At 38.9% G+C, this 21,934-nt stretch overlaps 2 protein-coding genes across 2 annotated transcripts; one reads left to right on the top strand and one right to left on the bottom strand.

Annotated features, from left to right (window-relative positions):
- The first annotated feature begins 6,597 nt into the window (after positions 1 to 6,597).
- On the top strand, positions 6,598 to 13,613 carry LOC123867310 (cytochrome P450 4C1-like). The gene is made up of 10 exons (XM_045909297.1): positions 6,598 to 6,742; positions 7,640 to 7,732; positions 7,869 to 7,979; positions 8,185 to 8,370; positions 9,804 to 10,000; positions 10,561 to 10,624; positions 11,010 to 11,223; positions 11,996 to 12,147; positions 12,469 to 12,648; positions 13,062 to 13,613. The coding sequence occupies exons 1-10, from the start codon at positions 6,631 to 6,633 to the stop codon at positions 13,241 to 13,243; spliced, it is 1,491 nt and encodes a 496-aa protein (XP_045765253.1). The 5' UTR covers positions 6,598 to 6,630; the 3' UTR covers positions 13,244 to 13,613.
- Positions 13,614 to 16,720: 3,107 nt separating this feature from the next.
- On the bottom strand, positions 16,721 to 21,170 carry LOC123867723 (cytochrome P450 4d2-like). Its single transcript, XM_045909899.1, has 10 exons — positions 21,047 to 21,170; positions 20,472 to 20,564; positions 19,691 to 19,801; positions 19,225 to 19,410; positions 18,951 to 19,147; positions 18,571 to 18,634; positions 18,293 to 18,497; positions 17,854 to 17,999; positions 17,277 to 17,456; positions 16,721 to 16,896 (listed from the first exon to the last, which is right to left on the bottom strand). Exons 2-10 carry the CDS (start codon positions 20,557 to 20,559, stop codon positions 16,721 to 16,723), a joined length of 1,353 nt encoding a protein of 450 aa, XP_045765855.1. The 5' UTR covers positions 20,560 to 20,564; positions 21,047 to 21,170.
- Between the last annotated feature and the right edge of the window lie 764 nt (positions 21,171 to 21,934).

Raw genomic sequence — 21,934 nt, 5'->3', positions numbered from 1 at the left:
GTATTGCTGTTTTTCTTACTTCCATTGGGTTTGTCATACAGTCTTTAATTTGCATAATTCACACAGACTTATTTATATAGATATTTGGGGAGTCATTCACCCGTTAGCATGAATAGGTCACACAGTCACTAAAGTTAGCTAAGGATTAAATTATTAACATATTATCCTCACATTTTAAAGTACCATGGTGAACTGATAGCCATCGCTAGTTGCTGTTTATCCTAACAAATCAGAGTAATTACATTTAGACATGAGCCTTTAATTTTTGGACTAGTAGAGAGTCTGCTTCATCACCTACGTTCATAAGTTGTATACCTACATATTTCAATGCGGTTAAGACCTCCAGAAATGAAATAGCTTAAATTATTTTGTCACAAGTTAGAATATTACTTACTATTAGAAACTACACATTTATTTCAATTGTAAAAGATGTTATGGAAGAGCGGGGCCGTCTGCCACAAGTACTAGTAGCAAATCTAGGCACTTACTGGGTTGGACCTAATTTCTATGTGTTCTCTGTAAAATTATTTTAACGAAATAAATATTTTTGTATTTTGTATTTGTATATACTTTATTAATCAGCACACTGAGCTATGGCGGTAGAGGCGGTTGTCAGAATTTTTGTGATTCAATTCATTCCACAGGATTAGCGGTGTTTGGAGTACCTACTTAATAACGCGTATACAGGTTATTTAATTTGTAAATAATAATCTCACAAAAAAAAAATGATTTGATGATATACCTAAAATTATTAATTTATCTAACGAAGGTAGTTTGACAAAATAGATATTTCACTCATTCAATGCCATACGATCTGTTGCTAAGTGAATTGGCCTACATCGCAGAGATCACAATTAAGTAGATACTTATTTTTTCTGTTATAACACACGCATGCACATTTTTTTACATAATCTGCTAAGTGATTGTATGTATGCGCACCCAAAACCTCCTCTATGATGAAAACTTTAGATACTTATGGTATTATCAAATCATTTGAAAAATTAACTTCCAGTATCAATGTGGGCAGGCAAATATTCTATCTGCACTAATGTTATTATTTTGAGAGGCATTTGCATATGCTCAGAAAATTGATGGTTAGAGTGAATATACCTAAAACGACTCACCGGGTGCGGGTATGCTCGACTTTGTTGCTATGGCGACACAGGAGGACGAGTGGCGGCTGGCACGGTGCGGCAAGTGGTAGCTGGCACGGTGCGACGAGTGGCAGCTGGCACGGCGCGGCGAGTGGCAGCTGGCACGGCGAGGCGAGTGGCGGTTGGCACGGTGCGGCGAGTGGTGGCTGGCATGGTGCGGCGAGTGGCGGCTAGCACGGTGCGGCGAGTGGTGGCTAGCCCGTCAGTAGATTACAGCTGCGCTTCTTGTCCCCGCGTGGCGAAGACGTAGTAAAGTTTTATTCCCCTTCTCTTCATCTTGAAGCCTGCGCCGAAGTAGTAGATTCTTCTATAATTTTTCGATGATGATAAGTAGGTACCCTTAATAAAGTAAGTAGGGCTTCTGGTATTGGTAGACCGTAATTTTGCTTCTATAAGTTTTCGATGATGATAAGTAGGTACCCTTAATAAAGTAAGTAAGGCTTCTGGTATTGGTAGACCGTAATTTTGCTTCTATAAGTTTTCGATGATGATAAGTAGGTACCCTTAATAAAGTAAGTAGGGCTTCTTGGTAGACCGTAATTTTTGCTCGTAGGTATTTCAACTTCAAGTCCCCTGATATTATAATACACAGGACAGTCCTCGGGTCGCATCTTGAAGATGAGTTTGCGTCGATATAGGCCCATGATGTTATTTTCTAAGAGTGGCGTGGTGTCTTCAGAAGAGAAGAAAAAAAAAAAATTCTTTTCATGTTCTTCAATGTTCTGCTCTCTTCTCTTCTTGTGATCCCACTTCTGACTGTTGCAGAAGTATAGGGACAGGTTTGAATAATAGACACTTTCCAATTTCACTTCACTGTATTTTTGAGAATAGTTTTCGCTTACAATTATTATTTCTCAATACCCGTCTTTTTCGATACCTTCGCTATTTATATCAGTTTGACAGATATATTTTTAAGGTAGGTAGGTACTAGTTTTCGGAAAGCTATTTGACAAATTACCACAGAGGTAAAACCATGGTGATGTAATAGACAATTAACGTAACAATTATATCAGCTAAATGTAAAATACGACACAATATGTATTGATCTAAATAGTTAATAACTAAATGTGATTTATAATCCATTCCCGCCAATTATTTATAAATAATAATAATTAATCTGATATAGGTCTAGATGTCTATGACTCATGATATAAGGCAGCATCTTGAGGTAGTTGTTAACACAACATTATGCAAAACGAGAAATGCAGGTTTTCCCACGATGTTTACCTTCACCGTCAAAGCAAGCGATATTGATTGCTTAAAAAACACATAACTCCAAAAAGTTAGAGGTGCCTGGCCCAATGTCCTGATCGCCCGAATTATCACATGTGGCTGGCTATCACCAGTTAAATACCATATATACTACTAAGCCTAAATAAATACATTACTTATTTTCAAATCAACTCTCCCTTTTTTTAACTTGCTAACGCATTTTGCAATTTCCGAAACGAAATTTAAAAAAACCGAATTAAAACAAAGTTATTTGCACAAAAAGAAATAAAAGTACGTTATCAACTGTAATCTCTTAACGTAACATTTTATCCTTTCGACGGTAGTTATTAAAACTCTCGTTTTAACTACGCGCGCCATTGTGCCCTGCGTGGCGACGGTGCCCCACTTTGGAAAGCACATTAAAATAATTAGAATAGACCTGGCACGGGCGCGGAGCTCGTCTATTCTGTCGCTCGACGCTCTATGGGCTGGCGTCAAAGGAAACTTTAAGTTATTTCTATTTAAATAAGCGGTCTCTGGAAATGAGCGAAAATACACGCTTAGGTCACGCGAGCGACCTTTCGTTTCAACTAAACTAACTTAAACTGTTAACTACCCAAAATAAATGCGGTGTGTTCATTTGTTGGTTTATTGATTAGTTCTTTAATCATGCCAAAACGGAGCAACGGATTGGCGTGATTTTTAAAATGGATATAGATAAGGACTTGAGCAACATAGGCAAATTTATCACGAAATATCAAAGAGTTTCTACGGGATTTTAAAAACCTAATATATTATGTATGTTTATATAATAATTATATTATGTCAGCTGTAGACGAAACGTGCGCTATATTTAGTCATCATGCTTCATGCAATGTTTCAAGCAAGTAACAAGCAGCATGGCACAAGACAGTGTTCTGTGTTCCGTACCGCGACCGTGACTCAAAATAATTCCATTCCATACTAAATAACATTTATATTTCAATACTATTATTGTAAACCCCTTAGCCAATAATCCTTTTTCCTAAAGACAAAGAAAAAGAACGTACTGGTGAGGCGTGAATAATTTTTATCAAGTCGATATAAGACGCATCGTACACTTTGTTGTTTTGTGTTGCAAAACAAAATGCAACAAACTTTTAGTCGTGCGTGTCTTTGTGTCGTGCCTCTGGTGTAACTTTTTCCTAAAAAATATAGTTATCTATACTAATAAATAAAATTAGAGTGTCTGTCTGTAATTTCGAAATAACTACCGCACATTAAGGTCATATGGTTATTTGAACGATACTATAACTGAATCACACGTTTTTAAAATTTTTGTCTGTCTGTCTGTCTGTTTGAAAAGGCTAATCTTGGGAACGGCTGAACCGATTTTGACGGGATTTTCACAGACAAGTAGAGAATTGACCAGGAAGTAACATAGGCTACTTTTTTAACCGACTTTCAAAAAGGGAGTTGTGTTTTTCTACCTATGTACACCGAAATCTCCGAGATTTCTGAACCGATTTGCGTAATTTCTTTTTTAATTGATAGAGGAACTTTGCGACATTGTTTCATAAAAAATTTGGAGTCCAACTCCTCAATCCTGATGCTGCAGGGGATCTGACCAATCCACGCGGGCGAAGCTGCGGGCATCAGCTAGTGTTAAAGTAAAAGTGTTGAGAAAGCTACAGAGAGAAAAGCGACGGAGGTATGAAGTTGTGGCCGACAGATTGTTAAACGTAAAGACCTTTTGCTCATTCTACTTCAGTATCGTGTATTGTACTTTATCATTGTATGTAATCAGATAAAAGACCAAGTTTTTATAGTTATATTTTATGTATTATTTGTATGAGTTTAGATAAAAGACCTGTTATATTGGCCAATACTTACATACTTCAACTACTTTAAAAATGAATCTAAAAATTTCATCTGAGTAAAGCTGGGACGATTTAGATTGTGAGATGATTGTGAGCTATAATAAAAATAAAGCGATCCTTAGACTCATCCCTCGTTAGTCGTTATGCATAGTAGGTACACATCGCTGACGGTAAGGCAGTCTAACCACAGAAATCCAAATAATACTAAGAGTCTAACTGTACAATGTACATGTTGAGTCGGTAGGTATGTATGTATGTCTTCAGGCGTAATAACAACGCCACCGCTCGAGTAGACGCCGGGATAAAATAAATACCATCTGTTATTTCAGCGAGCTTCTAATTGCGGTTGTATAGAGCTCGCTACTGATTTCCACACGACGTGCCGAGAACAAAGATTTACACACAGGTGGAGAGTGGATAGTAGGAATATTACAAACTTTTTCGTATACTTTTCTAATATTAGAGTTTTCACATATCTAATGTTAAACGTACCAACTGCTTCTGTACAATATATTAAGTAGGCCTATGTAAAATGCAGATTAAGTATTATCTCTCTCTTCACTCATTTTTTCTTAGTTGAAGATGGTCCTGGTGATATCCCAGTCCTAGCCAGTAGCCTAAAACAAGCTTATCATTTACCTAATAGCTGATGCCCGCGTCTTTGTTGATTAAGTTTCACAAAATCCCGAAGGAATTCTATGACTTTCCGGGTTAAAAAGTAGACTTTTTTGGATACATCATCAGCCATGTACGGGAGCTGTGTGTCTGTGTGCTCGACCGTACCAATAGGGAAATTTCCCAACCGAGCGGTGTTGTGCTCGGTAGCACCGGCTGGGCCGACGGTTATGCGTTGACTCTTCTATATATAGTGCAATTTGGTAAACGCTCTGTTAATGCGATTGAAAGTTGCGTGTTTCTCCTTGTATTCCAATTAAGCTACCCGTGCTGCCATCTAGGCGTAGGTCGTGAGTTACCAGGCTGGGGTTCGTGTTTCGAGCGTTGTTGATTGATTGAATTTAGAAGCGACATCTTCTTGCGAATATGGCAACCGCTACAGCCATATTTGATTTTGTTCATTTAAATGTAGCCTATGTCACCCGGATCATGATAATGAATCGATTAACAGCTCATTCATCACAATCAGCTCAGAAGTCTAGTCGCTACGGTAAAATATGGCATACATACATAGACTGCTAAAATCTTTTTTTGGTTTGCGATAAATCATTATGGCCCCACTATATAGCATTGCAAACTAATGAGTATGTAGGTAATCTTGTCTGTAATGTAATGTACTTGATAATGAATGTCGATGAATATTTAACCGCGAATCACTTCGGAGCTATCGTCGCGTCACCTCGAGCCAGGTGAACGAGTCCCGCGAGATCGTTGACTCCTCTCGCTCCGCATTCATAATATTCAAATGTCGATACTTACTTACTTACTATAATAAAACGAGCCAAGTGCGAGTCGGACTTGGCTCTTTTGAGGTTCATATTCCTAACTAATTTAGTTTTTAAAATGGTCTAAAACTGATCACTTTGACGGGCCCCATTTCTTTATTTTCTTTAAAAAAAATAAGGAGGAGGTTCTCAGTTGGACTGTATATTTTCTACTCAATGAGCCCACATGCTATGGTATGAAAAACATTTTTCCCGGTTCCCTTTTCATGTATATGTATATGAGCCCCCCTGAAAAAAATATAATTTAATTTAATTTTTAATTCAATACTTATTCATTTTTGGATCAACATTCTACACCAAATACTTACCAAAATTGCGGGTTTGTACTCGTTTTGTCTTCGAGTTAGATAGAGTCGATAGAGATCTGTGACACGCGAACAGACAGACAGACAGAGTGACATTAAAAAGACTCCGTTTTTATACTTCGATGGTTTTTACCCTTTAGGTAGAAAACCCTAATAAAAAGCTGACTAGCGCGTGATCAATAATAAGCTAGGTTTTAATGTTGATGAAGATAAGTAAAAAAACCTGTGGTTTCGGCTCCAGTCTACCACGCTAGCCCAGTGCGGATTGGCTTTCACATACCTACCTTTAAAAACATTAAGGAGAACTCTCAGGCATGCAGGTTTCCTCACGTTTTTTTTTCACCGTTAAAGCAAGTGATATATTTCAATTGCTTAAAACGCACAAAATGCCAAAAGTTAGTGATGCGTGTCTGAAATCGAACCTCCGACCTCCTGAATCTTTACCACTGGGCTATTCCCCCTCCGCGCCGTTTATTTACCTACTTGAATTTGCATACTGACTTGAACAAGAAAAGGAAACCGTTATAAGATTTGATATTGGGATCAGTGGCAGTTTTGTACCTAATAGGTGTTTTGTTATCAATCTGGCGCGATGCTGTTCGAGGCTTTACTTTTTGTTCTGGTGCTTTTAGTGGTTGTTATGGTGAAAATAAGGCCGAAGAAATTAGTAGATTTACACGAACTGTTAAAAGTGAACTTTTTCTACATACCGGTAGTTGGGCACGCTTACAAGTTTATTGGCACTCATGAAGGTAACATAATATACGTACTTACCGACTTTTCAATCATCTAATTTTGTTTAACTTTGAACCCTTTAAATTTAAACCCTTGTTTATATTTGAATAAAATTCATAGAAGAATTCATTCGTAGAATCGTATTACCCTATACCTAAGAAATTTAAAATTAATTAAATAAGTAAGCGTAATACACGGATTACAACTTTGTTTTTAAATAATACTTTACAAAGAAGAGAAGAGATAATGCTACTTTAATAAAGAGTTAAGATCGCCATTAGTTATCTATAAAACCTGACTCAGTCGCCATCAACCGATAGATGCCACGGCTGGACAGTGGACATAGGCCTCCTGTAGGAACTTCCGCACCCGTGGGCTTGCGCTGCCCATCTAGCGGGTTCCAGCAACTCGTTAGATGTGGTTTGATGTCATCGAACTGCGCTTTTCGATGCGAGGTCGCCATCCCCGCATCAAGGGACCCCAACGTCATTGTCTTTTCGTACTTTGTGACTCTCCTATCGGTACTTTAGATTTGCGTTGAGCTAATGTGACTAATACGTGACAGGTTGAGATGGCAATCGGGGTATGAGATGACGCCCCGCACATCCGCAGTGGGTTAGCGCGGGGGCTGTGCGGGTGTGCGGGGCGTCCGCACTCCGGTTGCCATGTCAACCTGCCGCGTACTATCACCCTATATTAATTATAAACGCGAAAGTTTGTGTGTATGTTTGTTATTCTTTCACGCAAAAACTACTGAACGCATTTGGCTGGGAATGGAGATAGATAATATCCTGGATTAGCATATAGACTACTTTTTAAGAGTTCCCACGAGATTTCGACAAACCTAAATCCACGCGGACGAAGTCGCGGACATCAGCTAGTAATTGAATAATTATCTTATGTAATGTTTGCAGACCGCATGCAGCTGTTCGACGAGCTGGGTCGGCAGGCGCACGCCAGCAAGCACGGCATGGTCAGCTTCTGGTTTGCGCACTGCTTGTGTGTCTGTGAGTAGCTTATAAAAAAAACGAACGTACTCACATCGTGACATCGTTCATCGTGACATCGCTTAGGTTAATTCTTTCTTCCGGACGATTATTAATTTATAAGTAGGTACCTATACTTAATAAATAATTTTCCCAGCTGTATCAGAGCCGCTGGCAGCGAGTGCTGTGCTGAGGACGTGTTTCGACAAGTGGCCCATCACATTCTTCATGCGTCACCTTCTTGGAAATGGATCGGTCTTTGGAGAAGGTAAGCTATAAGCTTGTAGTAAGGTTATTTCTTGTGTGTGTTTGGGTGCTTCGAATGTTTTTATTTAGTCTCCTTCCAAGATTCGACTAATTTTAGTTCGGTTAAGTTTAAAATATGAAGATTTGAACCTCACAGTGTAACGGCCACAATAATGTCTACTGCTGCAACACGACTGTAACCTGGAAACACTGCCTTGTATTTTCAGAGAAAATATGGCGACTTCGGCGAAAAATTCTTAATCCAATATTCAGTTCTAAATATTACGATAACTATGTGAAAGTGTTCGAACGGAACAACAACATCATGATGGAGCAGCTCGCAGATGTTGCGGGGAAAGGAGAAGTTTCTATGTGGAAATATTTTAGCTCCTATTCTATGGATTCTGCTTTTGGTATGAATTTCTTTTTTTATTTATAAAATGATTAAGTAGCATTAATGTAAAAGTTAGTCCATTTATTTATTTGTTCACCAAAACCACTGAAAGAAATAGATTAGCAGTAAGAGCCACCGCAGACCTACAATTTCAAGTTGAGCGACTATCGAACAACGAAATCGCGAACTTTCACAATTTAATCGGCCAACTATATTGTATCGGTTGTTAGACGCAGACTAACGCAGACTAAATTGATTTAGTCGGTGACAGTGTTGCTAGCGCGGTGACGTGTGCCTGAAAATGTTGAATAAAAGCTCTCATTCCCATATTAATAAAAATAAGATGAAAATAAAAGAGAACTTTTTGGGTTCATCCTGTATTAAGTGATAGATTAGAACATGGGCAACATCATTATCTTGCATTCTAAACTGAGATGTTATCCAGATAAATTTTCGTACTACAGAATGAGTATTCCTTATTTTGATAAGCTTGTTTTAAGTCTTTTTTGTACAGCGCTGGTCTTTTTTGCACCTCATCTATAAGCTGTTCTACTTTATCGTTTGCAATGATTGATCGGGTGACCGTTGTCGTGCCCGTCGTCGATAGTTCGGGCGCGGGAAAATCACGCGCGCGCGTAACGTCCTCTTGCATCTTGCCGTGCGACTGACCAACTAAGTTGGATAGTCTGCGAGCTTGTATAGGGTCCCCGTGCTAATAAGCTGTCGGCAAATAGTTGGGCAACTTTTTAATTGTGCGTAATCGGAAGGGAATTTCGATTCTGATACAATCGATGTCCAATTATTTAGTTGAACAATTTAGTTGGATAAGATGTGCGGGATGTCATAAGTCACTGTGCTTATTTGTGTACTCTGCGATTTAGTTGCCCAACTTGCAATTGTAAGTCTGCGGGGGCTCTAAGTTTTATCTAAATAGGAAAGCAGAGCCATTTGTATAGGAATCTTAGGCTAATAAGTTTGGATCCTGAGTAGGTATATATCGATGATCCTGAGATCCTAGTTTCGAATTTAAGAAATTCTCTGTAATACCACAGGTAATACCGAATTTGGAAAGTTTGCGATACGATTTGCGACTTACGCCCTCGGGTTTCGCTTGGCTCTAAAAGCGTTAGTTTTGTGGCGATCTCTCTCTGTAGGTACGTGTCGGATTGCCGACCTACAGAACTGAGAGTGAGGAGAGTGCCACTGTACACACACACTTGTGCACTATAACAAAGTCTAAGTTGAGATTGGCTGCAGTGACTCAAGAGTGAAATTGAGTCATGAATAAATGTTTTAGAGCTGATTTTTCAATCGTCGAATAACTTTGATCTGAGCAATAAATTTGACGTTTTGACAGATTTCCTATACGAAAACTGTAAATTCCTCAAATAAAAGTTATTGTAACGATTGAAAAATCGGCCCTGAATTAACTAAAGTTGACGTGCATTTTAGATATGGGTTTTGGAGAAAACCTGAACGCCCAGAGGCACCCAAGCCACCCATTCGCGGTGGCGTTTCAACAATATTTTGAAGAGTGTGCAGTGCGGATCTGCCAGCCCTGGCTGTTCAGCAGCGCGGTGTACGAGCTGCTGCCCGCGGGCGCCAGGCAGGAGCGGCGCAGACGAGTCATGTGGGATTTCATTGAGAGCGTGAATATTCGATTTGGATTCTTTAAACTATTTCACATCAAAAATAGGTTAACAAGTGAAAATTAAAAAAGAAATTTGAAGTAAAATTAAACTAAAAGTAAAGTAAAATAAGCAAACGTAAGTAAAATCGATGTACAGAACTGGCTCTAGCAAGTTCAAATCGTCTTGACAAAACTACGTAAACTATAACTATAATAACTACTAAAATACCTACCTATCTTAAGTAGGTACATGTCAATTATGCGTTAAGTACCTATGATACCTGTTCATCACGAAAACCTCTCTGCTACTATTATACTAAACTGATACTAGATAAGTATAATGCTATACTTAATCAGAAGTAGTATAATCGCTCTTTTGTCCAATTCACTGACACTGATTGTAGTTTTACTCGTAGCTGAAAGTTACACTACCAAAATCTTACGCAAATTATTTATATTTATATTATTATCAATAAATATATCAATGCATTGTTATCACGAGTTTGGTACCTAATACAGGGGCTTTCATGTATTTCTAGGAACGATTTCTAGAGATAAATAAAATTAACGTTTTTTTAGTTAATCATTAAAAAGAAGATGGAGTCCAAAGAACAGCTTAGAAAGAATATGGAACATGAAAATAGTGAGTCTCATTACTTTATTTTTTTGCCAGTCTTAGGTATACATTTTTTGCAATATTTTTGAGAAAATGGTTTATTAGAAAACAGGACGAACACCAGTCTATAGCAATCACATTGTGACATGAATTCGATGAATGTCACGTTAAGATAAGGGTGGATACTCAAAGAAAAGAAACCACTTATTTTGTGCAATGTTAATATCCAGCATGCATGGCCGTGTTACTCGCGAGCCACCTATTGTATTGAACAGAAACTTTTCCACAGTCCCAAGAACAAACTGTACAAAGTTTTTGCTCAATCTGGTGATCGTGGCCTCAACGCATAAGCAACGAACAGACAGACAAGCTTTATTTATAACATTTAAACAAATGTTGTTTAACCTTTCAGCAAATGTAGCAAGTACCAATGGTGATCAATACAAATCATTTTTGGATCTGTTGATGGAGTTTTCTGGTGGTGAAGACGGCTACACCAACACCGAGCTGCGCGAAGAGCTGCTCATGAGCATCCTCGGCGCCACCGACACCACCGCCACCGCGGCCTGCTTCACCACTGTCCTGCTGGCCAACCACCCCGGAGTACAAGACAGAGTTTACAAAGAGTTAGTACTGGTATTCATTATCTCAACCCTGGAAGTGGGCTGGAAATATACAGAATATACAGAACTCTCAGACATACAGGATCCTTCTCGATGTTTTCTTGATATTTAGGTAATTGCTTGAAACGCAAAAACTTCTAAAATTTACAAGTTCGTGCGCGGGATAATCCCAAAGTCCCCGACTAGGCTTAATGACGAGGCTATCACTGTAGATAGTATTACGGTAGGATCATATCCACATATCACAAAATTAACTGACCTGAATGGCTGGATTACTCTTGGCGCTTACCTAGTGCCAGACAGGTGCTCAAATGATGATATATCAAATAATAGGTTCCTTACATTTGATAATTATATACATATATAATAATTGCCACGTTGGCCAAGTATCTTATCCGGCTATGCGGATCATGATGCACCAACAATTCCCACTGGGCAAAAGATGGAGGTTTTGTAAAGAAATCCTCAGTATCAGCCTGGAACTTAGCAGTGCCAGTTTCACCTCCCTACTTTGATCCTACGCCTAATCTATCTCCGATTGTGTCAGGTTGCCGTCCCTTCGAGCTATAAAGAATTAAGTAAAGAACTGAAAAATTAGAGAGTGCAAACTGCAAATGTGTTTATTGGCAGATATAAGTTGACACATTAATTACTTTGAGTAGATTCACAGTCGTCATATTTTATATTCCTTGGTTTCGATGATGCGGTTTTTAATTTAAATTTTAACAAGAAACAGTTAAGTAAATCTACCAACAACTTATCTGTCTGATTTCAGAGTTCAGGATATTTTGGGAAGTGCTGAAAGATCAATTACAATAGAAGATGTGCCGAGACTCAAGTATCTGGATGCTGTAGTGAAGGAGTCTCTGCGCCTGTACCCGCCGGTGCCGGTGGTGCTGAGAAGATGCACAAAACATGTACAATTACGTGAGTATCCGTGAAATACGCGTTCGAATCAAGTTTTTTTAAAATTTGTTTTTGTGATTTGTATAACTAAATGATAAAATGAAGAAGTAGGCGAACATGACTGTTTCTTGGTAATTGAAAATAATTGCACAGATAAAACAATACAATTAGGCATCTTCTAAGTAAGTTCCATCTTAGGCCACATCATCACTTTCCATTCATAAAAAATATCATGTTAGCAGGTGATTGTAAATTACAAGTATGACAATGCAAGCAAATAAATGGATTCATGTACAAATATAAAATTACTCCTATACTCAAAGTAATGCTATTTGGCCACAGCTTCAGGGATAATCCTGCCCGAGGGCTGTGAGGTGCTGCTGAACTTCTGGGGCGTGCACCGCAACCCTGGCTGCTGGGGCGCGGACGCGGACGAGTTCAAGCCGGAGCGCTTCCTCAGCGCCACGCCCGACCAGCTCGCGGCCTTCATGCCGTTCGGCCACGGACCACGAAGCTGCACCGGTAAAATTTAAAAAGTAGTACATTCAACCAACTTCCAAAAAGAGGAGATTACCGAGATGATGACGATACCCATTCGTAGGTGTATTAGGCACTTATATATTACAAGCGGACCAGCCCCAGCTTCGCTCGAGTGGATTTTTTGAAAATCGGTGAGGAAGGGACTTCTGTCGCACCAAAAATCTTGACACCTGTTTCTTTATCTTTGACCGAAAACCTAGCTATCAATTTTTATCTTGATTTTTTTTAAACCGTTCTCATTCTGAGAGGAGGCCCGTGTCTAATGCTGGCTGCATTGGGTTGATCATAAATGATGATAATGGCGTAAATAATGGTCTGGCCTTGCCTCCCATGGATATTGATAATTGATAAACCCTATGATTGCTCGTCAAATAGCAAAACATTTCTATCCATAGGTATGAGACTGTCCTTGGCCTCGCTGAAGCTGTCCCTGGCGGAGCTGACGCGCCGCTGCCGCGTGGCGCCCGCGCCGGCCACCACCGACCGCTGCAGCCGGCACGCGCCGCTGCGGGTCACCTTCGAGCTCATGTTGAAACATGTACACGGCTTTAAAGTGCGGCTGGAGAGTAGATTATAAATTCTTGTGGCGTATCATCATGCTAATTAACCTATCGCCGGTCCACTACTGAGCACAGGTCTTTTCTTGGAGTGAGTTGGGTTCAGGTCTCGCTGGATTAGCGGAGTTCACACGCCTTTGACATTATGGCGGAGAATTCTTAGACATGCAGGTTTCCTACATTTTCCTTTGCCGTTTAAACAAGTGATGTTACTTGATTGCTTAAACCGCACATAACTTCAAAAAATTGCAGATTTCTCCTGAATACCAGTAGACGTCTTTACCACGAAGTCACATTTTGCCGGTTCTGCAATTTTCGATATGTATTTTAAATGAAATTATTTAAAGTAATTAAAGTAAGTATTCGCAATAAAGATAATTGAATTTAATTCTTGTTTTTCTTTTTATTTATTTTCATTGTACGTCCCTTTGTTAACATCTCGATGTCTGAGAGTAATCAGAGAGTGTATTTCAAACAATACTTTATCATAACCACGTCATTTTCCCGCGCTTTGTCTCAGCCTGTCCCATTTCCTTTTACTTTTAGCATTCACATTTTTATTTAGGCCAATGGGAACACAAGAACGCATTGTTTTAACGCGGCGGCGGAGAGTGCCGGTCCGCGGACGGCGCGCGGCGCGGCGCGGCGACGCTGACAGGAAATGAGATAGCTAATGAGCTTTGTGCCGCTGCCTCTGCTGTCTACGCCAACTGCCTGCCTTTGTTGGGCCGGGAACAAAACTAGTGGAATCCCGCCCACTTTTTTCTGCTCGAACGAGTGAAATATGAAATGACTACCTCTATTCGCTTCATCTCCTGATAATAATGCCCTCCCGACTAAACTTTCCACCTCATGAAGATCTTCCAACATTGTATAATCCGATGCGAGTTTGCCATTACATCTTCTTGGGACACTAACGTCTATCAGTTTTTCGAACTGTGCCCTACCCACTTCAACTCCGACACGACCGGAAAGAGATTGGCGCAGGGCCGAAGGCTTTACGTTACGATGCTCTTCAAGGCACAGGGGTGAAACTTCACTAACTCCGGGCTAGTACTGAGGATTTCTTATCAGAAACATCTATTTTTGGCCTTGGAAATGAATCCAGCTTCTATCCCCTTCCACGATTGAACATGCTAACCACCAGAATCCAATAACATAACTAATAACGCTGATGAAAACTCTTTTGATTTGCATGAATTGTTTTGGAAACTAATTTCGCAGTAAATTGGTAGAGAATTAAAAGCTGTCAAAAGTTGCAAGTAGTTTGAAGTAGTTAGTTATAGGTTGAGAGGAAATCATTAGAGAGTGTTCGGTGTTCGTCCGAACTGGAAGAATTCAATTAAGAGTTTTGAGATGCCGAGTGGAAAGTTAGCGGCTAGCGCGGTATATAAAACTATTGGTGAGGTTGCGTTAAGATACCTTAATTTAGGCCCAGTGTGCACATCACGCGAATAAAGCAAGGTTGCCGTTAAAGACCACTAAAAACCCGTCAAACGCGAAGCGGATACAGACACGAAGGGTTCTGTACCATCGTATAAGATTACCTGCCTTTAATTTTCACACGTCACCTGCAAAATGGTCCATATCTAGTTTAAATTGAATGTTTCTATGCAGCATGATACTGGAACGCTAAATCGCTTGACATCACAGCTTAGCCGGTAACGTGATAACTACCCTAACACATTTTCTACCAGACCAGAGCAGAGCCAATTTAAAATCTACACATTTTAAAATTGGCCCCACCGGGAATCGAACTTATAATCTCCCACCTAGGTGCAAGACCACAGCGCTAGCACAGCGCCAGGCAGATCGTGATTTAGTGAATAACGAATGGATTTGCATGAAGTACTAAATTCAATTCCAATAATAGTCTCCAAACAACACTCAACAACAGTCAGCCAAGTGCCAGCAGCCTGCGGGAACTGGGCTGAAGTGATTAAGACTCTCGGAACTAGCCGAGTGTTTGAAGTGCTGACAAATCTCATCTACAGTAGAGAGTGATCAAGTCTCGCAAGTTTTAGTATTAAAGTATGTTATTATTATCACTACAAAACATAAAGTATTATGAAATATGTTCGTCTCTGTTTGTTTGAAAAACGTATCTTAAAAGTATTGAATCCATTGAATCGATTTTATGGGATTTTGTAGCCTAAAATACAATCTATTTTTTTTTAATTCGGATGCAAATTAGCCCTTGACTGCAATTTCACCTGGTGACAATGGAATAGAAAGGTCTCTCGGAGGAGAACATAAGTTGGTTTATTTAGCTGTTCCTTTGTTATCATAAGGACAGATTCTCATAAAGACACATTCTCAAAACGACATGATTCTCAACACTTTAACTATAGCTGTTTCGTTGCGACGTAATTGAAGGTCAAACCAACAAACAAAAATAAAAACATATTTTCGCAATGATTATAATATTATGGACGGTGAAGTAGAAATGTAGTTATGAAAACTCTGGCTTTACCTATTATACCTATTTGGCTTTATTTTGATCCTTATCAAAAATATTTCTTAATTCAAATGCACGGAGCGGAAACATATTTCCCGCCGCGCCGCGCCGCAAGGCCAACTGGTTCATTGCTAATTTGCTAAGAACCGATACTTTACACAATCATAATATTATCATCATCATCATCATCACTATTGATCCATTACCGGCCCACTACTGAGAATAGGTCTCCTCTCAGAATGAGAATAGTTCAGGTCATAATCCGCCACGCTGGCCTAGTGTGAATGGTGGATTTCACACACCTTCATGAACATTAATTTTGGAGAACTCTCAGGCATGCAAGTTTTCTCCTTTACCCTAAATAACTTTTTTTAGCATTGCACATTGTAGGTATCCTATGTCAAATTAAAGTTTTCTACTACTAAGAGTCTGAGCTGAGCCACGGATGGACGGATGAATGATGCATGGCGAAACTTTCTTGTTGATTACGGAATCATAAGTAAAAATCGAATGAAAGTAACGTAAAAAACTGTGGAGGCTGGAGCAGGCCGAGCAGAAAACAGTGGGCGACGCAAGGAACGCTTGTCTCCACTCAACAGCTACAAGCGGTGGTAGGTGAAGGCTCCACGACGGCTAACTAATTGCTCCATACTTGCACTAGCGTACACAATACGACTAATTGCATGATTACATAATAATGAGGTTCGGAATCATTGCGACTATCAAAGAATGATTAGTAAAAAAAAGCAGAAAAACATGATCACCATTACAATAGTCTTTATTTGCTTACAATAAATAACATACAACTAAACGCAAGCATCAGCTTGTTCAATATGTAATACAAAAATTCTACACAGAAGAAAGTAAGCTATACTGCGGAAATGTATGAAGAACATGAAACTGCAGTGCGTAACGCAGACGGTGCATGACACCTGCGCTGTTGGCAGGAAGGGGAACACATAGGAGTTGGCAGTGAATCCCAACACGGAAAACCCTCACTAAATGCTTTTGGTGCAATCAATCAAAACATGATTAAAACTCAGTGTCTGTTCTCCAACTGCACTTTGAACTGGTGTACATGTTTCAGCATGATGTCAAAGGTGACCCGCAGTGGCGTCTTCGGGCTGTACTCGTAGCTCGCGGCAGGCGCGAGCCGATAACGACGCGTCAGTTCCACCAGAGAAAACTTGATTGATGTTAAAGCCAACTGTAAGCCTGCAAATAAAGCAAAAAAAATTTCAAAAGAAAAGTAAAACCGACTCCAAAAACCACAAGCACTAAAAAAGTAATAAATAATGTTTGTTTAGTTACACGTGTAATGTACCTAGGTATGAAGTCGAGCGAGCATAATAAAACAAAATTAGAAATCCAAATCGGTTCAGGGGTCTTTGAGTAATCGGTGAACATACATTAAAAAAAAGAAAAAAAAGATTCCGACGAATTGAGAACCTCCTCCTTTTTTTGAAGTCGGTTAAAAAGTAAGGGCTGATATAAAGACACCTAAGTTTTATTAAGTCTAATCAAATCATAGTATCTTGTGTACCTAAAATCTCAGAAAAACACCTGATAAGGTAGTGGTGGTAATCTTTTCTTACCGGTGCAGCTTCGTGGTCCGTGGCCGAACGGCATGAAGGCCGCCAGCTGGTCGGGCGTGGCGCTGAGGAAGCGCTCCGGCTTGAACTCGTCCGCGTCCGCGCCCCAGCAGCCAGGGTTGCGGTGCACGCCCCAGAAGTTCAGGAGAAAGTAGCAGCCCTCGTTGAGGACAAGCCCAGAAGCTGTAATAGTAACAGAATTATCAATTGACTCAAAAGTAAGATTACCCGTGGAAACAGTAAACGCCAAATCTGATACCATGTAAATAACAGATCAATTAACGATTACACGCAAAAATTTTAGAAGAATTGTTTCTAAAATAGAAACACAAATATTGGCCAAGTAAAGCCTCATGTGCCTTGAATATTTACGCAGAGTTTACTGTTTGTATAGTTATTAGTTGCTTATCTCCTTTGAGGGCCTGGAAAAGATTTGATTACCGTCCATCCTTTCTCATCCATCCATATTGTACCTTCTATATTATAATATTAATAATTGTTTTTTGTTCTGTTGTTTATAACAAAATTACAATTCAAAATACATCCTACGATTACAGTAGCTTAGTAGCGTTACACTCACGTAGCTCCAAATCCTTGTTGCACCTCCTGACGGTGACGGGCGCGGGCGGGTAGAGGCGCATGGTCTCCTTCACCACGGCGTCCAGGTACTTCAGCTTCGCCAAGTTGTCCAGCGATCTCTCTGAATCACCTAAAACTTCCTTAATCCTAAAATGAAATATTGCAAGTTTTTAGATCCAGTTTCAAATTATGTTATTTGGCTGAATTTATAAAGTTCTTCTTGAAATCGTGAATTCGTCGTAGAAGAAGTTGTACCGAAAAGTGCAGCGTTGAAAACACTCCACAATGTAGACAGACGACGTTAAACAAGTCAAAGAGAGCTGCTTGATTCAGACGGTGCAAGGCCGTGGCGTGTGGAAATCCTTACAAATGACCTATATCCAGCTATGGGTAGATAATTTTGAATGATGATGATCCGAATCAGCTTCTTAAATACTAACTCTTGATAAACCTTGTCTTGTACTTCAGGGTGGTTCGCCAGCATTACGGTAGCGAGGCATAGAGCAGTGGCAGTGCTGTCAGTGGCCGCTAGGATCAGCACCAACGTCTCTTCCCGGAGCTCAGTGTCTGTGTAGCCGGCTTCTCCACCAGAGAATTCGATCAAAAGGTCCAAAAAAGATTTAAATTGTTCATCATGGGTATTTTCTGCAAGATTATCTCAATTAATTTCAATATTTTTTTTAAATCAATGCAATAGATTGAAACTGTTGATATTTACTAGTGTCGTGTTCCGTTGTGCTTTCGAGTGGTCCTTTGGATAACGTCTTTTTCTTTTTAATCAGCTAAAAATAATTTTAGTTTATTAACCGATAGAAATTTGGTGCATCAGTCCTTCTAATCAAACATTGCAATAGTTAGGTTCTAAGTTTTATGTACCTATAGTTTATTTTATTTTACCTATATTATATTTTTTACAATTGTATATTTTATAATGTATGTATACTGGGTTCTTTGGCCTTTATATTATAATTATAATTATATTAGACAAATGGATGTAGGAAATAATAATTTTTATTAAAGTCTTTGGTCAGACAATCATGATCAAAGAAATAAATAAAACTTTTTTATTGTCAGTCAAATCGTCAACATGATACTTACGTTCTCAACACAATCCCAAATGACTTTCTTGTTGCGGTTCTGTTTGGCGCCCGCGGGCGTCAGCTCGTATAGCGCGTTACAGTAAAGCCACGGCTGGCACACTCGCGCTGCACCGTGTTTAAAATAATCCTGAAATGCTACGGCGAATGGATGATTTGGATTCTTCTGAACTTCCAAGTTTTCGCCAAAAGTCATATCTAAAATCATTGATACATTTTTTTTATGTTAGATAAAACCCAATAATACCTACATGTTTTGTTTCTAAAATTCATACCAAAAGCAGAGTCCAGTGTGTAGGCACTGAAATATTCCCACGTGGAAAAGTCTCCTTTGCCCACAACAGAAGTCAGCTTCTCCATCAATACTTTGTTGTTTCGTTCAAAGATTTTCACAAAATTATCACAATATTTGGAGTTGAATACTGGAATAAGAATTTTTCGTCGAAGACGCCATATTTCTTCTGTAAACAAAATATACTACTAGTGTGTTATAAAAATTTACTAGTAGTGTTTGATTTAGACGCCATGTTGCCAAAATCCTATGAATTGCAATTAAAACTAATACAATTTAAGTAAAGTAGTTTTAGATTTTAGATTCTATTAAACCGTACAATTTATCCTACTCCTCATACTTCGTATCCGTCGCATTCTCTCGAAGTTTCAATTCTACCGCGTGGGATCTACCTACAACATTATGTTTTCTAACTTTATTATTTTATTTTAAAACAAGTTCCAGCACACCTTCCCCAAAGACCGATCCGTTGCCAATAAGGTGACGCATCGGCAGTGTGATCGGCCACTTATCGGAGAAAGTTTTCAGCACTACACTTGCGGTCACAGGATCTGATATTGCTGAAATTTAAAACAAGAACAAAGTTCAAAAATATTTATTTCATGATGGCTACCTGAGTCAATCTTATGATATAACCAGCTGCGATGCCTGCGACTTCATTCTCTGGATTAAAGTTTTTAAAAATCCCAAGGGAACTCTTTGAATTTCCGAATGTAAAAGTAGCTTTTGTCACTCTATATCGCAAAAAATCGCGTTTATCCACTACTCCGTTGTGGCGTGCTTGAAAGATAAATCTACTTGTTCAGCAGTAGATTTATTAATATGTAATATGTTGTTATTGTTGTCTGTAACACTGTAGAGATGAAGCGCGTGAACTGATTTTAATGATTCTTAGACCAATAGATTCGTCTCAACCCTATAAGTGCTACTAAAGATATTAAATGTAGGAAAAATAATATATGGCACCCACTAGATGCCATAATGGAACTATTTAAAAATAAAACTTGTTTAACTGCAGCAAATGGAGATTCATTGAATAGATCTTTTAAAATTATAGTTTCCGTAGACCATTTTTTCGTTTAACCATTTAACTGATTTAAGATTTCCGAGTATTCAAATGACACCACAGATATCGCAGAGCAACTGCGTTTGCACCAACCACGCACTCGGATTTTTTTAACTTCTCAATTTATTTCTTCTATATAAACGCATACGCTTTTTTATACTCACAAATGCATAAGTAATTCTCTATCCAAAAGCTCGCCATGCCATGCTTGTTTGTGTAAGCTTGCCGAGCAAGCTCGTCGAACATCATCATGCGACCTACAAACATATTATGTTTTTTAAGTAAACTAGCGGAACCGTCTTGGCCTTGTTCAGGTGGAATTTTTTAAAGTTTACTCTTTAGTGGGGGTCTACGTTATGGAGAAATTAATCTACGTGCAAAATGTCGAGTTTCCGTAAACCCTTTTAACCTTTCACACTAGTCATTAATTTATACTCTCTATCGCTTCAAAGCTATAAGGCTGCCATGTTTTCTTACTTACCTAATGTTGTTGCTGTGTATTGTGTTATTTTTGTGTTTCTTTTTATGATGGTATACAATAAAGCATATTTCAATTCATTTAATATTATATCATGTTCAGTTATTTCTTCCCCAATTTCACTAATCTCCTTTGCTTCAAAAACTATTAATTGATCTCGATCTCTTTTCATCTAATTCGTTACTGAGGCTTGTTACTGAGCATTAATTATTATTTTTATCACTACCAAATATTTTAATAAACAAACTTTAAAAACTTTACCTTCATTATTCCCGATAAACTTATAAGCATGTCCTATGACTGGTATGTACGGAAAGTCCACTTTTATCTGTCTGTGTAAATCTAACAGCTTCTTCGACCTTGTCTTGTACAAAAGAATCACCACAAGCACTAATAGACTACAGGCCCATGTTTAAAAATGGGTGGGTCATATGAACCACCAGGTGACGTATACAGGACGATATAAGAGCATAAAATAATAAGTTTCAGCACTATGCCGTCACTTGTAAGCTGTCCAACAGAGTGCTGGTGAGAATTGAAAAGTGCAGGTAGAGTGAGTACATTTTGGTCATATATTTTTGTACGGCATTTTTACCATCGATAGATCCATGAAAAATAATAAGAAAGCGCGCAGTGCCGTAAAAAAATGGTGCGCCACAAAGTCAGTAAATGTTTTGATTTTCTGACAATTTCCGGGGTAAATTTGGTCATTTAATTCTGTACGGCACTAGTTTCATACTGTTTCAATACAGCCTCTAATCCATTATTCCGCAACGCCGTACAAAAATCATGCGACAAGGGGAAAAAATTGAGGGTAGCAACCCCCTCTCTTTCCGTGGTCCGGGGGGTGATTTGAAACAACATAAAATTAATTTATTTTGAAAGTGTTTTATGCATAGATAATATTTTTTTACATGCCGTACATTTTCGTTGGTCCAAAGGTTTGTAGGGGATGTGGATATTATATACACACCCGTTCACTTCAGTTAGACGGCGTAGTGATTTTATCATATTATCAATTGTTCTCTTCAAAAATATGTTAATGCCGTACAGTATCAGATGGCCATAAAGTACTACCCTTAAAATGGTAGCGTCATTTTCATCAGCCTAAAAGATATGGTCTGCATTAAAATGTACGGCATAATTTTT

This window comes from Maniola jurtina, chromosome 8 (assembly GCF_905333055.1).
Source record: "Maniola jurtina chromosome 8, ilManJurt1.1, whole genome shotgun sequence".
In the NCBI taxonomy this organism is placed as follows: domain Eukaryota; kingdom Metazoa; phylum Arthropoda; class Insecta; order Lepidoptera; family Nymphalidae; genus Maniola; species Maniola jurtina.
This window is presented reverse-complemented; position numbering and strand designations above follow the sequence as displayed.